The sequence below is a fragment of the Dromaius novaehollandiae genome, chromosome 10 (genome assembly GCF_036370855.1).
Source record: "Dromaius novaehollandiae isolate bDroNov1 chromosome 10, bDroNov1.hap1, whole genome shotgun sequence".
NCBI lineage: Eukaryota > Metazoa > Chordata > Aves > Casuariiformes > Dromaiidae > Dromaius > Dromaius novaehollandiae.
The window spans coordinates 12,504,920-12,522,192 of record NC_088107.1 but is presented as its reverse complement, the minus strand read 5'-3'; the positions used below and the strand labels follow the sequence as shown (position 1 = coordinate 12,522,192).

At 35.7% G+C, this 17,273-nt stretch overlaps 2 protein-coding genes across 6 annotated transcripts in view; one reads left to right on the top strand and one right to left on the bottom strand.

Moving 5' to 3' along the window:
• Positions 1–17,273, bottom strand: part of FAM227B (family with sequence similarity 227 member B) — a 93,755-nt gene that overhangs the window by 27,628 nt on the left and 48,854 nt on the right. The window lies entirely within an intron of this gene.
• The window catches only part of FGF7 (fibroblast growth factor 7), a 33,156-nt gene continuing 26,373 nt past the window's right edge, over positions 10,491–17,273 (top strand). The window contains exons 1-2 of one of the 5 annotated variants that reach the window (XM_026097081.2): positions 10,491–10,591; positions 13,712–13,906. In XM_026097081.2, coding sequence (XP_025952866.1) covers positions 13,723–13,906 — 184 coding nt within the window. In that variant the 5' untranslated portion in view covers positions 10,491–10,591; positions 13,712–13,722. Of the gene's footprint in view, positions 10,592–12,546; positions 12,801–13,320; positions 13,907–17,273 lie in introns of those variants that run through there. The other 4 variants (XM_026097075.2, XM_026097078.2, XM_026097077.2 and 1 more) reach the window with 4 other exon arrangements.

The following is a 17,273-nucleotide window of genomic DNA, read 5'->3' as shown; positions in this document are numbered from 1 at the left end:
AAAATACTTCCAAAATGGAACACTTAAAAGATGAGAACAGTTTATAAAATACAGCTGAAATATTTGAAATTATATAGTGTCAAAAAGGGAATAACAGTCAACCAAATAATAAAATCCAGTTCACCAAAGTATCGTTTAAAAGAATCTTCAATCTTTCCATTCTTTTCAATTCTATAATTATTTTTCCTCAAACAAAATATTTCTTAAAGTTATTTATAATATCTGGCAGAGAAATAACAGCTCTGCAAATATGATGAGAGCTCCAAAGTACTTTTGCATGTAGTACGTACTAATATTTCCACTCATCTACCACTGAAGTGCATCCATGTCTACTAGGAATGTAGCATCAGTTCAAAAGTGTGCAGCAAAACTAAGCAGTTTAGTGTCTGAATGAACTTTTGCAAGTTCAGAATGAACCTTTCTAGCAAGTAGCTTGAGTGCCTAACATATATATTGGTTATATATTAAAGTGAGAATTTTAAGAAGTATTTTCAAGGTTGAATCAAAGGCTCTGTAGAGTACTCCGTCATCAGCGTTTTCTCAATAAAAAACAGTAAATTCTCCCCACCTCCCAAAGTTATTTCTAAAGGAGAGCTTCTTCAGATTATCCTATCATATTATGGAAGCCTAGCCTGGCATCAGTGTGGATATACTTTAAAGTACGTGGCAATGCAATGAGGCAAATATGAACGTAACAAAGCCCTGCCACATAAGGTATCAGCCTGTGGCTTTGCTGAAGAAGGACTATTGCAAATTCATGTGAAAACTGCAGAGCTAGCATGTTTCAGTTTTACTCAATTGCTAAAAGTAGGTATGTACGCATTAGTTAGAGATATGATAGCAGTCTCTCCCATTTGTCGTTGGCTTGGATCAAGACAAGAAATGTAGAAAACAAGTATTGCCACCTAAAAGATTTTGGCAACCTACATGAAACAACAGGTCTCAGATTAGCTGCTAGTAAACAGAGTCTTGTAATAAAATAACCACTGTCACTTTCTGGCAGTCTTACCATATAGGCCAAGTAGTGAATCTACTAATAAAGAAGAGGAAAGCAAGACAAACCAACCCTATCCAACCTGATCACCTCTAAATGTAGGACTGCATCAAATAAAACACAGAAAAAGCTTACGTGTAACCTAGCTGGGACTGCTTTACCCAAACTCCTTGTCAACAAGGATGCTTTATTTTCCATGACTATCAGTGGAATGCTCACACTTAAAAAACACCACCCACAAAAGCCAGGAGTTTCTGACAGTTTGAAGAGTTTGCCTATGTGGATGTCAGATATTTCGCTGTTATTAAGACCCAGGGTGAGTTTAATCTGAAAAGAGATCAGTTGGCCTACATCATTAACACACTTGCACAAACAGTGGATAAAACAGTTTTAAATTACCAGAAGTTGCATCATTACAGATTATTATTTTAGCATTGTTAGCCCTCTATAATATGATGTTGCTCCCACAGGAATACTGATTAAAATAGGAACCAGATGTGCTTTTCATGACCAGATTGAAAAAGATAAACAACTAGAAAATCAATTCAAATAAAATGGATGCCCTGGGGGTGTTTCTCAAAACTGAAGAGGGAGAGTGTATGTATCTTTTAGAAGGGTGGGGCAGGAACTGAAAAACACTTAAAAACAGAACTCTCTTCTTTCATTCAAAAAAAAAAAAAAGTCTAAGAAACATGGAACCATCTCATCTTTTAGACACCTATTTTGATAATACTCCAAAGCAACATTAACTTAACAATTGTGCATAGGCAACACTAAAACAAAGAAAAATCAATATTTTCATTTTTGGTCATAAAAGACATCCATGAGAAATAAAGCTCAAGGCTATTTTAGACCTAGATTTCAGTGTTTTAAAGGAATACTGCTTTGGTTTACTGGCTTGTAAATATGATATTGAAGTTCCAAAAAAATTATCTGTCTTCACCTCTGGACAGACACTAAAAGGAAGCCTTATCTCCTTGCCAATCCTGATTGGAGCACTTTTTATATTAAATGCAGGCCAGTATCTGGAATCTTGAAGGCTGTGACTAAGACTTAACAGCACTGTGCTCCAGAGTAGGCCAGCTGTTTTTTTTCTTCATATGCATTAGAAAACAGCAAGACTTCCATTCACAAAGGAAGAGGGATCACAGATCACAAAGGAAATCACAGGATCGACCCCCAGTGCCACAGATTCTACTGCAGATTTCAGTGTGGTCCTCTTGAAGCCATGTATTTTTTGTCTGACTCCTTGCATGCATAAGCCGTGAAATAGAAACCACTGAAGAAGGAACTTCTCTGTCTCCTCTAACAAGCATGGAGAAGAAAGGTTTTTCCCATTCAGGCAGGGAAGAAAAAAAATAAATTAAAAAAATCACGTCTTTGTCCCCGTTCTACCTTAATCTCATAATAGCTATGAGATTGAGCCAGTTGACACTCTCAGTACCGGCTCTAATGGCTTGTATCCTGGTTGCATCAGGCCACTTTGCCTCAGCTGAGAGTCACTTCCACTATGGAAAGCAAAGGCCACATAATCAGGCCTATATAACTTGGCCTGAAATAGTACACCCTATAAGAGAGAGAACTTGTTCCTGGTTTTCATGAAGAAACACTTCTGATAACCAGAAGTGTTTATCTTATTTTCTGTATGAACAAGGCTTTGTCACTGCTTGGCACAATAGCTACTCCACCCCTACTAGTACTGCAAATTACAAAAGTTAAAATACATTGTGTATTGAACGTATTTAGCACAATACTTAGAAATAAAAGATTACATACAACACATCTTAATACACATTTAGTTTGCCAAATGATATTTCTCTTCGATACGTTTTAAAAAACATCAGGCAGGAGGAAGGGGGATTTAAATGAGTAGTAGCAAATAAATTCCTTGATCCCTCCTTGCACTCTCTTAAAATGACTCCCAGGTTACTAGGATTTACTTCCTGTGGACACCCCACACACACCCTTTTTTTTTTAGCTCTTATTTGCACACTTTAGGAGCTCATTACTTTCCTTTGCTGCTGCCCAGGTCTCACATCTCTCCCCCACTTTCCAAGAGTTCTCCAAATTTTTCCATTACTACTTCTCTGCCAATGTTTTAACTGCCCCCTTAATTTCCCTTTTCCCATAACTGATGCCCCATTCTCTTCCACACACTGGCACCTGCTAGTGCAATATCAGGCCCCCCTGGATCCTTGAGGACACTGATCACTCCTCTCATGTTAAGAGTTCACCCAGCTTGCCAAGTCAGACAATAGCCTGGGTGAGAAGTAGTATTTGTGGATGTTAAAATATTGATATTGGATCAAAAGTCCATTCTTTGAGACATCATCTGCTGTGTTTGAGGTGCTGATGTCTAACAGTTATTATAGAGACAATTCAGGTAGAAAAATATTATGTAAGATTCCTTGCTCCTCACACTGAAGAGAGAGGCAGAAGTAGCTTGAGTTGACAGAGCAAGCACCCCTCTGGAGGCATAAGAAACTACCTCCACAGAGCGAAATATTTCAAATAGAACATAATGGCAACTTCTGTGCATCTGCAAAAGTTTTATGGTCCTATACTTTCTCCTGCCTCACTACAAATTGCAAAAATAGACAACTATGATACACTCTCAACTTCTCCAACACCAGAAGAATGTTAAGTTTCCAAAGTCAAGCACTCAGACATTGGGAAATACCAGAATTAAGACTGTTCATGTAACCCTAGTTTAACTTTTGTGGGCACATAAGTGGTCTTCTTTGCACGACCACATATTTCTGCCACCACTGAACAACTAGACACTGCTGTAAAAGTTATCTTCTCATTGTTGTTGAAGTAATGGCCAAAGTCATGTTGGTTGCAAGTCAAAGGAAAAGACAGGCAAACATACGGAGCATTACTGATAAAGCCTCACAGTCCTCATACTAGCATTTAAGAATTGTAATAAACCCCCAAATTTTAAGGATACTTTAAGAGATCTGTCTTTTCTTCCACATCGTTTTGAGGTCTTGAAATTAGTTCTTACCCCATCTCCCAGGTGTTACTGAGAATTAACACAAAACAGGGGAATGAGGACTTCTCAAATCTAGAAAGGAGCCAGATAAAAAAAAAAGTTTGTCACCAACAGGAGCAATCAGGAAGGGCACAGCCCATTTACTTAAGTAGAAAAATTAATCTGTACCTCAAGATTAAAGAATATATGTTAAATTTGATAAACTATTCACCAGAGACATCTAGAGACCAAGAATTCCTATCAGACATTGCCAATGTACTGTTCACATCTAACAATACTGTGAAATAACTAAAGCGATGATCTTCAGAGAGGAATTTTATTGAAATGTGGTTCACTAGCAAAAAACTGCCTGTCAAAATTCTTAAAAAAAAAAAAAAGCTTTTCAGAAACTTTTCTCAAATATTTATATCTTCTTATTCTGTGGTTTTAAGTCAACCAAATTAAAAAACAAAACAAAACAAAACAAAAAACCCACACAACCTTGTTGGCTGCCATGCCAAGGGACTGTCACGTTCTGTACCTCAGCATGACGCATTTCAGCACAGTAGCTTCCACACTGGAGTTCTCACACCTATTCATTATGAACACTTTGAAAAGTTTTTTTTCATTTAGAAAGTCTCTGGAAGATCAACCGTAGTGTATGCATGTATATTGAATGGTTTTGAGAAGACATTTTCAGGGTATTGGGCATTTATGAATTGTTTGTTATGCACACTTTCCATTTTTAGACACTAGTGTCCAAAATCACATTATTTTTACTTCCGGAGTGAATACTGGGCATTCTCAAGAACAGGTATTCCTCAAAGATGTCGCATATGTTTTTCAAACATATGCCACAGTTTTTCATCCATGATATATAGGGAAAAAGCAAGGCGATCTGTACCACTTAAGTCCTTGCGGCAAAAGGGTTGTACTCACACGTTTTCCCTCTTTTATAGGATGAAAAAGTTGTTTGCCAAGGGAGAAAAGGGAAAACACAGATGCATTAGTCCTAGCTTTTTTTAAATCTATCTACCTACCTATCTTTTACCTACCAAATGCTCTGCATTCCAGCTTCACAGGACAGCAATATTTAGGCTTGAGTAGAGAAGGTTTTATGTACAATGAGTAGTCTTTCTCAGCAGTAAGTATGAAAAATTGTCAACTGGAAATAATGTTAAAAGCGTAGAAGTGATTTTAGTAATGTGATAGTTATGATAAGCAGAGTAAGCCAGGGCTCAAGAGCCAGATCAGCCAATATCAATTCTGACTAAGATCTGTTTCCAAGCCCGCCTTTCATCAGTTGCTGGCAAAATTCAATCCTTGCGGATGCCATGAGAGAGGCGCATATCCATCTAACATAGCAACAGCTGCAGCAGGAGACATTTAAATTCACAGAAGTACAGCTGTTCACACATAGAAGAGATTACTCTTTGAATCTACAAAAGAACTACAGATACAGAGAAGCAGGAGGGTGCTATTTACTCAGAACAGAAACTCTCTGGTAACCTTTACGCAAAGCATCTTTATATTTCAGTCAATGTGAAATCAATGAAGTATCCCACCCTGCTTCAGCACTCTTGCTGGAATTCTGCATTTCTGACACATTCTCAGTTTGCCCTCCTACTTCAAATACAAAAGTATTTTGATGCTTTCTTTTATTCTCCTTTATAATCAAGCCATAGAAAACCTGGTCCATTGGTCCATACCCACATTAGACAGATGTCTTGGGAATGATGTTTACATGCTTGTTCTAACGCAGCACTCAATTCTGTGGAACTGCACCCATATCACTAGCACTTTACATCCTCTCTCATACCCATATGAATTATCCAATGACTATTCTAGCCAGAAGTTGTATAGATTTAGCAGCACATAGTGTGATTTGATGACCGTTAAATGGGGGAATGGAAAAAGTGAGGAAATGTGGTGGAGCTCACTCTGTAAATTAACTAACACAGTTTCTCTACTAAAAACTCCCTTTTATTAGATTCCCTCACTTCAGCAAATGCTTATCTATCATTTAAGTGGTAAATAGCTGAAAAACTTTACAATTTTGTGACTAAATGGTATCCCTATCTCTGACGGACTGGGTAATAAATAATGTTAGCATTACAAAGAATTGCTCTTGTTCTGAATCCACTGAATCCACAGTTTTTTTCTACTGAAAACAGCACATCTTTGCAGGGGAACAGGGCACTTTTCTCCTACCTTATTTTGCTTCTAGAATGCACGTAATGATAGATCATATAATTAGCTGAAGATTAGGAAAGGTCTTACTCAAGCTATTTCCTAAAATCAAATATTAAACATGCAGTTGTTAACCAGCAGCATTTGTACCATATATAGTCCCACATTTTGTTATTTTGCATTTACTTACACTGATTATACCAACCTTCTTCATTACCAACTTTGCTCAGAAAATAGCAAGCCACTGAAAAAAAAATGTCTAGTTAAATTTGAAGACTTGAGACATTCCCAAATGACAGGTCACTATAAAAGGAACCCCTGTTAAATCTCAGGTGAAATCTTGGACCTACTGAAGTATACTGAATTCTGCCACCAACTTAAATGTAGCCATAAACCTTAGATTGAAAAAGCCATAATTTGTCCCAACGTTATTCCACATGGTGACACTTTTAAAGCATCGCGCGTGCGAGCCTTTAATAAACCAACTGCAAAGGCTGTATAACATTGGGAAACTGAAAATTCCATAGCTAAATCACATCCTCCTTACAATTTCTACGTACAATTTCAGTAGCAATTTATATATACATCACAGTTAAACATTTTGCTGTTAGGTGAATGTGCCTCAATGAAGGGACAGAGCTTTCAGGAGCTACACAATAAAATTAAATATTTGAAGATTTGAGAAAAGCCTGCTTGAACAAATGTAAATGGATAACTTACAGAAGCAAAGACTAGCAACAAAATCCAGGAAACCCACACTACGTACACAGCATACATTCCTGTAATTGAGGGCCAGATGTTTAACTGTGTAAACCACTGCAGTATGACAGAAATCTGACTCATAAATCATTCTGACTTAAATAAGAATATATTACACATACATTTTAGAAGAACATTAAGGTTATAAAGTTAAATATTCATAAGTCAGGAGATGAGATGGACTTTCTCTGATAACACTGATTTGGCTGTCTTTTTGTGTATGTACCACGATACAGTTTAACTTTTAGCATCATTCTTTTCTTCACAAGTTTCATGCCTCTTTTAATGCACAAGATGGATAACTAGTATTTTGTGGCTTTTGAGTATTTTACAACATTAATAATATTTCAAGATAGAGGGCGTATGTGTGTGTGAGGCTTTTAAAATTCCATCACAGAAGCAATAGGGGTTCAATAGGGGTGGTACATACTGGATCTATCATGCCTAATTTAACTAGAAAAAACTCATAGCTGTAGAAGGTTGCAATCACATGTAAGCACCTATTATTTTGGGCTATGCCAAAGATTTGCAGTGTAGGCCCACATGCAGCTGAAAAAATTGCTTCTGTATAAGGCTTGGTTTCAACGTCAGGCTTTGGGAAAAAAAAAAATTCCCAGATACATTTTCCTTGTTAACCTGTTCCCAGTCTCCACACTTCAGGCCCAGTCCTTTGCTCAACTTTCCGTAGTTCCCTTTGTGAACTATCTTCCTCTTTTTGGTGCTGGCCTCTCTCTTCCTCTGTACATCCCCAAGAGTGCCTAATCCCAATCTCCTAATTAAATCCCAGTGTTTTCCCACCCACAGCATTTTTTGCCCAACATCTGACCAATCACTATCTATCTCTTTTTTGTGCACAGACAACTCACCTACAGATGAGTTACAGACTACTTTATACATATAAGATTACCAATTCTTTGATTATGAACAGGCATATGTACTTGTAAGACATTAACAGCCATGTCCCATTATACTTGCAGTACATTTTCACTAATTTCACTGTTAACATTCTTTCCTTTCTGACTTTAACTGGCAGCATCTTTATGTCAGAAAGTGAAACATTTCTAAAAGCAGTGCTTAATGCATTGCCGACTAACTAGATGTCAACAGGTAGTTGCTGGTGGTCTACTAATAATTCCAACTTTATTGTGGTCTAGTTGCAAATCAAAGAGTGGACCATGTAATTTGCACAATCCAGTTCTTTGTTATGAATAGATTTTAATTAAGGATATAATGAAATATTTGACTAAGAGGATAATTTTCTATTCTCAACCAACCTCTGTTCAGTAAGGTATATAGGTAGTATTGGTAGATCAGTGAGGTCAGTTTCAAACCTTGGGGGGGGGGGGGGGGAGGGAAGGCTGAAAAGTCTGCCATCCAAAATCTGCCTTGCAAGGGGCTCCAATTAGAAGGAACTAAAATTGTTTCCTAAGATTAAAAGACTAGCAGACAGACAGCTAATAATAGATACCTATTATCATGGCAACAAGGCTTTATTATTGCTTTAAACTTTATTTGTGTGTTATATTTTTCCCATGTTAAAAACTCTTATGAGCCTTGAAATGCTTAGTCATCAAGTAAATTACTGTAATAGTTATGCCTTATATGGACCCATGTGCAGGGTTAAAAAACACTAGCTTATTTGAACACTTAAAAAAAAAAAAAAGACAGAAACCATTTGTATATCCCATTCTTGGATTATATGCAATATTCAAATCTGTGTATAACTATACTCAGAGATAAAAGCAGAGCTTGAAGACTATTTCATATTTATTACTACTAATTTAAGACTTAATAATAACAGGTAAACTCACGGGAATAATATTTTTGGCAATGTTTTTAAAAAGATTTTTCAGCAAAGTTGTAGGAATCCAAGTCTTACAGTTAATTCTTATCCAATCAGCTGTGTCTATAAAAAGATGCTGCACATCTTAAAACTAAAGAAATAAAATATATTTAAAATCAGGCAGAAGAAATCACTACATCATAAGTATTCTGCTAAAAGTAAAACTTCAATACAAATATGCTAGTCACATAAGAAATACACGCTTTTCAAAGTTCATACCTGGTAATAAGATAAACCAAACTTTTCAATAGCTTATCATCTCAGTTTTACAATCTTTCCACCCTCACCAAAAAGTTAGTTACAATTCAGTTCTGCCAAAACATCTTACATTACATTAATCGCACTCCAAGTGTCCCGATGTCATCACAAGTGATGATGAAGCTGACTGACAGCATGGATTATCAAGCTATTAATAGCAAGGAGACCTATCACAACCACATACTATACAAGCTACACCGAGAAAGGAGGGATTCATCTGACTCCCAGAAGGTTCATCTTTGGAATCCCACTCTGCTTTACTCCGTCCGTCTCCTTCAAAAGTCAGTATCATGGTGATTCATCCTCCTAGGGAAATAAGCTGGGATGCCTTTACCTTTTAAGCTTATTACTGATTAAGGTAACATATTCCCAGCCTTTATGTTTCCTAAAATAAGTTATATACAAATAATTTGCTGGAGTTAGTTAACAAAAAAAGAAAAGTGTTATGTGTTTGTCAATTATTTGATAACAATTTTTTCCTTAATATCTCCTGCATCCCATTCCAGTTTTCCTGTAGATTTAAATCAGCTTGACATGTTCTGGATGAATAATGGAGCCAACAAATATAAATGAAAGATGTTTCAGTGATTTGTTTTGAAAAATTCTAGGAAAAACATGTTTGCCCCTAAAAGGGGAAAAAGTAGCTTCTTAGGTGAGTGAAGAGAGATAATAGTTTATTATGCTGTTTCTATTTGATTTGGAGGCCTGGGCACAATCCTCATAACTGGAGCCAAAGTGCTTGCTGTTCATTTTCCGTCTTTTCAGGACATGCACTGCAGCAGTGCTATGGACAACTGCCTACCAATTAGCAGGAACCAAAACAAGGATTACTGTGAAGGGAGTATGTTTAGTTAAATATTAAAGGATGGCTTAAAGTGTGTGCATTTCTCTAAGTTTTCATGTTTCATGTGGTCATGTCATCTTAACACATTGCTTCAAATACATCTTGCCAAAGAAACACAAAATTTCTAGCATTTTAGGGGAACTATTTCTCTATTTTATTAAAGAATCGCTTGGGATTTGATTTGCAAAGTCCTGGGCATACATGTTTGTAAGAAGATAGAGGAAGAAGTGCCGCTCAAGTCAATTACATGATCTTCCATAAAACTAAAATAGGTCAATTTAAGAGAGGAATTAGTTATGCTCTTCTTGAACAGAAGTGGGCTGAATCATTCAAGAGACCTGGGATTTATGTGAGAAACCCTGACTTGCATATGCAGATCAAGATGGCATTCTTTCATTAAAAAATATGCAGTTATACTTGTATAGTAAGACATAAAACTGCATGATTAAATAATACTACAGTAAAAATATTTTGGAAAAAGTTATACTATAATTAGACAATGAGAGGACATGAAAGTTAGCAGTAATTAAAGATTAACTGCATTGTTCACTGACTAAACTTACAGCTAGTGCCTTATTTAAACTGCTTTTACAAAACTTCATAAAGATCTGAACTGAAGCACCACTTCAAAACATACTTACAGCAAGTGATTTATTTTGCAGAGCCAAGAGAAATACATGCCTATGCCTGGACACAAGTAGCTCCAGCTTTCTGAAACTGAAACTTCAGGTATGTATTTTTCCCCCCCTCTTACTAACAGTCAGAAAAAGAAACAGTAAGTTAGCAAAGAGAAAGAAAAATGAAAAAAAGTAAATATGGATCTGAAAGTGAAAGCTGTTACTGCTCATAAAAGATGCAAAATATTTACAAAAATATTTCTGCTTGCATCTACTTTGAGAAGTAAAACACAGATTACATTTTATCCTTGATTGCTTTCTTTATAATACACAATAGATAAGCCTTCTGAATGCCATAGATTTTTTTCATTGCTATCATTCTGAATTCAGGCTGTGGAATGGGTCTGAAAACATACCGATAAAAACCACAACAAATGTACTGGCAAAAGTGCAACTGCAGCAAGTCCTTTCAGTTCCCACTTCTGGTCAGAATAGTGGTCATGGGTTGACAAGGTACAAGTGCAATTGGGAACAGCAGCGATCACAGTTTACAGGGGTTAGCATTAACGAGAGCAACCTCCTTGTGTAGCTACTGGAGGCATCCAACCTCTGAAAGGCACACGGTGCCACCTCTTCCATAGTATGCTACGTGTGTATGTACCGAGCTCTGCTGAATTAGGAAATTTTAGTTGAGTCACAGAACATGGGAAACAGCCCAATAGGCTGAAATGGAGATAACGAGAAAGAAAGTTGATCACCTTTGGACTTTGGGGGAAAATGATTCAAAAAAAAAGACAACAAAGCAAGTGAAAAAAGCGATTAATCCAAGTGAGCTCTGAGGAAGAAGTCGAGGACTTTAAGGAAGGAAATGACTCATTCTCTGTGCTTGTGTACAGGAAAGACTGGGTAATATTAGGTCCCCCAGTGTCACACACCTTTGATGCTCATTTTGGAACATTTCAGTGAAAAATCCTAATTTACTATGTCCCCCTTACCACAAGGTGGCACATATGTACTCCCTATGATTTTTAACTACCTATACAATTTGTTTCAATCAAGTTTTAAGAAGCAACTGTTCCCACTTCTACAAAGAGCGAGGAGTGGTTGTGGGAAAAAAAACAGGGAAAGACAAACTACGTTATAATACCAGTTACAGACAACTACAGGTTCTTCATACATCTACTCCTTACAGAAAACGAGAGTTTCCATATGCTTTACAAATGCATTCATCAGAATACCGACAGAATCTCCTACGGCTGAAATGGAGATTTTGGATGCCAGCCTGGCAGCCTGGTGCAACGGCTGAAAATTAGCATATAGTGGCAGAAAACCCAGCGTATTTAGCCATTACTTTGATCCTCTACAGTTTAAGCCTGCTGGTCATTCACTGCTCAGTGTGCGGTATACAGGTTCTACTTGCATTGCTGCAACTTTTCATTCTCATGTTGCGAGTTTCAGGACCTAATAACTACATATGCTAAGGAAGACTGTTCCCTAGTAGTTCTTTTTTTCCTTCATGCTGATAAAAGTTGTACTTGAATGTCAGACTCTGACACATCCAAAAATACATTCTTATTTTCCCCTAGTGGCCAATTAAATAAAAATCTCAGTGATTTTCTATGCAGTTGTTCCTCTTTTACAAGTCTATGATACACAAATACGCTGCACAGTCTATAATGACCACAGCACGCCCTCTCCGCAGTACATAATGGACCCACATGTTTCATTTACCCATCAGAAAGGCAGTAAGCAGAGTATGAATCTATCAAACTGCAAAAAAGACTTGAAAGAAAACCAAGATAAGTGTGCGTGTGAAAGAGAGAAGGGCTTTCTTTTTTAAGAAGAGAAAAATACTGACTTAAATCAAAGAATAGAAATGCTAACTGGCATGTGAAGCAACTCTATCTACACACCATAGAATATATGTTTTTACAAAGTAGATTCTTAGAGATTTAAAGTATAAACTATGTACACAGCTCCCTCTGATGACCATTGGACACTATACAACACAAGTCTCCTTTTATTTTTGTTCGTGGATTCAACTGACAGCTGACTGGTTAAATTCTAATTGCTTCCAAGTGAGGTCAGCAAAGGTATTTATCGAAAAGGACTGAACAACAGGCTCAACACACACATGCACGCGCACACATAAGCACATACACACCACCTCTCTAGCGTCTTGATTTATGGAAACAATTATAATTCTGGTGGAGTCTTTCTGAGCTGAGAAAGTTTGTAGCTACAGTAGAGTGTCTCATGTTGCAAAACGCAGACAACAGAAATGGAATACTTGGGTATCCAGCTGTTATCAACAGAAACAAGTAAGTTATCTGTCCTTTGCAAGAATATTCAACAGTTACTAATAGCTAATAGCTTTTATCTTGATTTCTGTATGTTAGATGCTAAAAAAGTGTTGAGTAATTTTTCTATTAATAAACTGAAAAATGTAGGTATAAAGAGGAAGGGATAAGACTACGTGGTCTGTCTTGAAATTTGGACTAGAGAAATGTTCTCTGATAAAATGTGGCTAATAGTGAAGATATAAGTATCAGGAAATCAGCAGTATTTTTCAGTGCACGAGAACATAGTTCAACTGAATTAGTAGGGGTTTTTTGGAAGGACGTATAACTGAGCTGAAGACAGAAGTATGTTTACAATCAGTTTAAATGTCTGTTTATGCAAGAAGCTATATAAAGATAGGTTGTATATACATTTGCGTATTTTTAAAAATCAGCTTAGCATGTTATACATTTATGTATGAAACATTTCAGTAGTAAAATATATTCTTGCACGTTTGTAACAACTGATCATAAGGACTTATACATGCAACTTTTCTCACAGATTTTTTACTTTCAGTGCAAGCAGCAAATTCAAGTAGTAAAGAAGGTCACAGCAACAAAGGTTTTTATAACTTGTGTCTTTAAAGGATATTTTGACTGAAAAAGATATTTAAGAAGCTCTTCCATTTCGCCATTAACTATTAAGGAATAAGGATCAGAATTCTAGAAGAGGGAACAATCTCATTTAAATCAATCTGTAACTCATAAAGACAGAAGGCAGGTCGGTGACCTAAGAGCAACAGCCTACTTGAGATTTAATTTTCATTATGTTGTTCATGAACACCCAGAACACTGCACTATAATGCACAAATGGATACTGACATGGATCCTGCCAATTTTGCTCTACAGATCATACTTTTACATTATCTTTCTAATGGGCACTATATCTTTAGCTTGCAATGACATGACTCCAGAGCAAATGGCTACAAATGTGAACTGTTCCAGCCCTGAGCGACATACCAGAAGCTATGATTATATGGAAGGGGGGGATGTAAGAGTGAGAAGACTTTTCTGTCGAACTCAGTGGTATATGAGGATTGATAAGCGAGGCAAAGTAAAAGGGACAAGAGAAGCAAACAACAACTACAGTAAGTAATATCTTTGCTTTTGCTATTTGTCTTCTAAGTTTTTAGAAAATCATGCATCATTGTTTCCTATCCCTTGACTTACAGTAATTTCAAAAGAATTTTGTATAGCATACTGACCATGGTATAAGACAAGTTTTTCAATGAATCCTACAGCAGGACATTTGTTATTGATTTTGAAATGCGTCATTTTAAATACTACATTGTAGATCTGCTAATGTATTAGTTACAGCTGGTAACTATTAGCAAACAGAGAGCCTATTTTAACAAGTGAATTAAGGTTGTAAGTATGAAAATGCATAACCACAAATTCTGCTCATAAAATACTTAAGAAACATTAAACCCCATTTATATATTCCACAAACTACCTACAAGTTCAGTATGTTTGAGTTAACAATTGAAACATATGCAATACTAGAAAGTTCAATGGAAAGAATTATGTAAACTGTCTTGCAAAATCTTTTAGATATTTTGCCAAGCCAGGAACAAAATCTATTATAGTTTCTGCAGTTCATTATTACAATGATCATGATGATGAAAAAATATTCTCTCCTCTTTCTTCCAAAAAGATGACTCATCTAGAGAGAATGGTCATATAAAGTTTTGAAAAGTTCCACCAAATACAATTTTTGAACTGGCAAAAGAGTCACTGTTCTAGAATATTTTTTTCCACATACATACCTGTATAACTTTCATTTATAACTACCTGAAGGCACCATTTTTACATTCACTATTTTTGCCAATTTAGCTTTTATGTTATCACAAATATGTTGTATGTTTGGAGAAATATCACATCTCCTTTAAAAGACTACATTAATTTTTAAAAATATAACAGAAAAAAAGCATACGATTATATTACATACTTTAAAACAAAATGAGAAGGAAAAAGGGCCAGAGATATTCTCATCTAGTGTTTACAGTCAACTGAAAGGACAAATATCTGTTCAAGGATGCAATTAAATGCAGTTTTAATATATGTTGCATGTATTACTGTACTTTATATAACAACAACAACACTTCAAGAGCTGTTAATGTGTTTCAACTTTCAACTGAAGATGACTTATTTTCTACAAAAACAGCACTCAGTGCTAAGCGCCTAGCTAGTGGGCTTCATAATTTATTGCTCTACTTCATGACTGCATTAAGTATGTGGCATCTTGCAAGGCTAAAACTTCATTGACTAATGTTACCGTTTTCTTTTAAAATTTGTTTCTGTCTGCTTTCTTCCTACACTATATTCTATAAAACCATAATTCTCTGAAAGGTAGCACATGGCCAGAGGCCAAATAAATTATTTGGTCCATATTCAAGAGTTTTATTGAGATTCAGGAGGACATTGCTAGAATAAAGACCTATAGGGCTAGTTTAGGAGTGAAATGTTGCTCCCATAGAAATCAATGGAAAAACTGTTACTGTTGAAATAGTTTCTTAATTTTTGTTGCAGAGAAATGAACACCCATTTTACCCATTTTTTCCCTGTTATTTACAAAGAAGTGCTTTAAAGAGATTATGACAACATATAGAGCTAAATAATTACATAAATTTGCTTTTTGTGGTCCCATGCTGCTTGACAAAGGACTTGGTTAGTAATTTAGCATTATTTCAAATTCAAGTAAAGACTCAATTCTCTGCAGAATTCCATGCTGCTGAAGCACACTAACGATACCCTGAAAAGTTCTGTAGTGAAACTATTAGAGGATATCAGGTCACCTTGTGCTAAAGGCAACCTGTTTTCTTGTACAGTTTTCTGAACACTTTATGAAGATTTACTGATGGCAATAAACTACTACAAATTACAGGACTATTACCTTGAGTCATTAAACATTTATACTCAAATTAAAAAAAAAAAAAAAAACCTTTAATCTCTTTTTTGGTAAATGTAATGGTTATCAGGAGGAAAAGAATCACAACTTGAATGGTTTATCTGGTAACCGAGATGCGCCATGATACGCTGAGATGTCTCTACTGTATTTAACTAAAGTATGTGGGAAGTCTCCCATCATATTGAAGTCTCTCATTGCAATTTATCTATTGCACACTAGGAAATAATTATGTGAATGCGTTTGTTGGATAAGTAGAATAGGGAAACATAGATGAAGGGAACTGGAAAAGTCTGAACACTGATAACATTTTCTAAAAAATAAAAAAATTTAATATTGTAAGACCTTTTTTTTTTTAAAATCATACTCTACTCAACAGAATATGTAAAAAGCCTTCTTGAAGATGTGTTTATGGCCCTATACCAAAACACTTTTAAAGAATATGACACATAAGACTGCACTAATTTGCTTTCCCCAAACAAATTTTTTTTTAAACACTAGAAGACTCAACAGGCTATTGTTATCCAGGGTCTCTGAAAAGCATCATTTAAAAATCATATGCATTACCAAGATGAATTAATCTGTGTGTTTAAATGTTCCTGTTCTGTGATTTCCAGTTCTGAAATTGTTAAGTTAGTAAATGGTAAATAAGACCCGTTTCTCAGGATGGAATCCCAGAACAGCTGTAGCCAAATTAATCAACAGCTGTCAAAAATGTTGCTCTGAGAAGCATCTTCATACTTTATTCTAATTGTCCATTTATATAATATCATAATAATACAAAAACAGTTAAATTCTCTACCTTTCACAGAGGAGAACCCAACTTCTACTACATTAAGTGGAGATGCTTCTATAAATAATAAGATGCCCTGTTTCCATGATCCTTTACATTAAGTTACAGGTGTGAGAAAAGGAATCCCTTTGCCTTTTGAATCACTAACAAGATACTCAAATGAAATCAAGAAGAATTTCACATTTTTAACCATCATAAGTTGACTTAATCTTAATAAAAGAAGCTGCATTGACAATCTTGCAAAATCAACAACTTGCTTTCAGCTCATGAATTGTGAAGCATGAACACTGTGTAGAGCAATCATCCTGACAATCTGAAATGTCTGCAGAATTATGATAACATCATTGTTCTACATTGTAACATTGGCAAGTGCCAAAATACATGGATTTCTTCCCATCAGTCAAGACTACAAATATAAGACTGTAAAGACAGCAGGGAACAGGATCTCTGCGGTACGCTTCTGCAGTCTAACTTTTATAGTAAGTTACAAAATTAAAAAAATATTTTTATACACACCTTATAAAAACAGGTGAAATAGAAAGCTGTAACACTGTCATTAAGATATTGATGCAAAACCCACCATATTAAATATATGTTGATTGAGATTCCATGACAATATTAAGTACTTAACCAAATCTTTACTCACTAATCATAATTAATCTATCTGTATTTATCGTTCACTGGTTTCGAAATGCATTAAAATTTAACTGCTTACTCCAAGAAATATTTGCATAACATGTCAATGCAAGAAAACTGT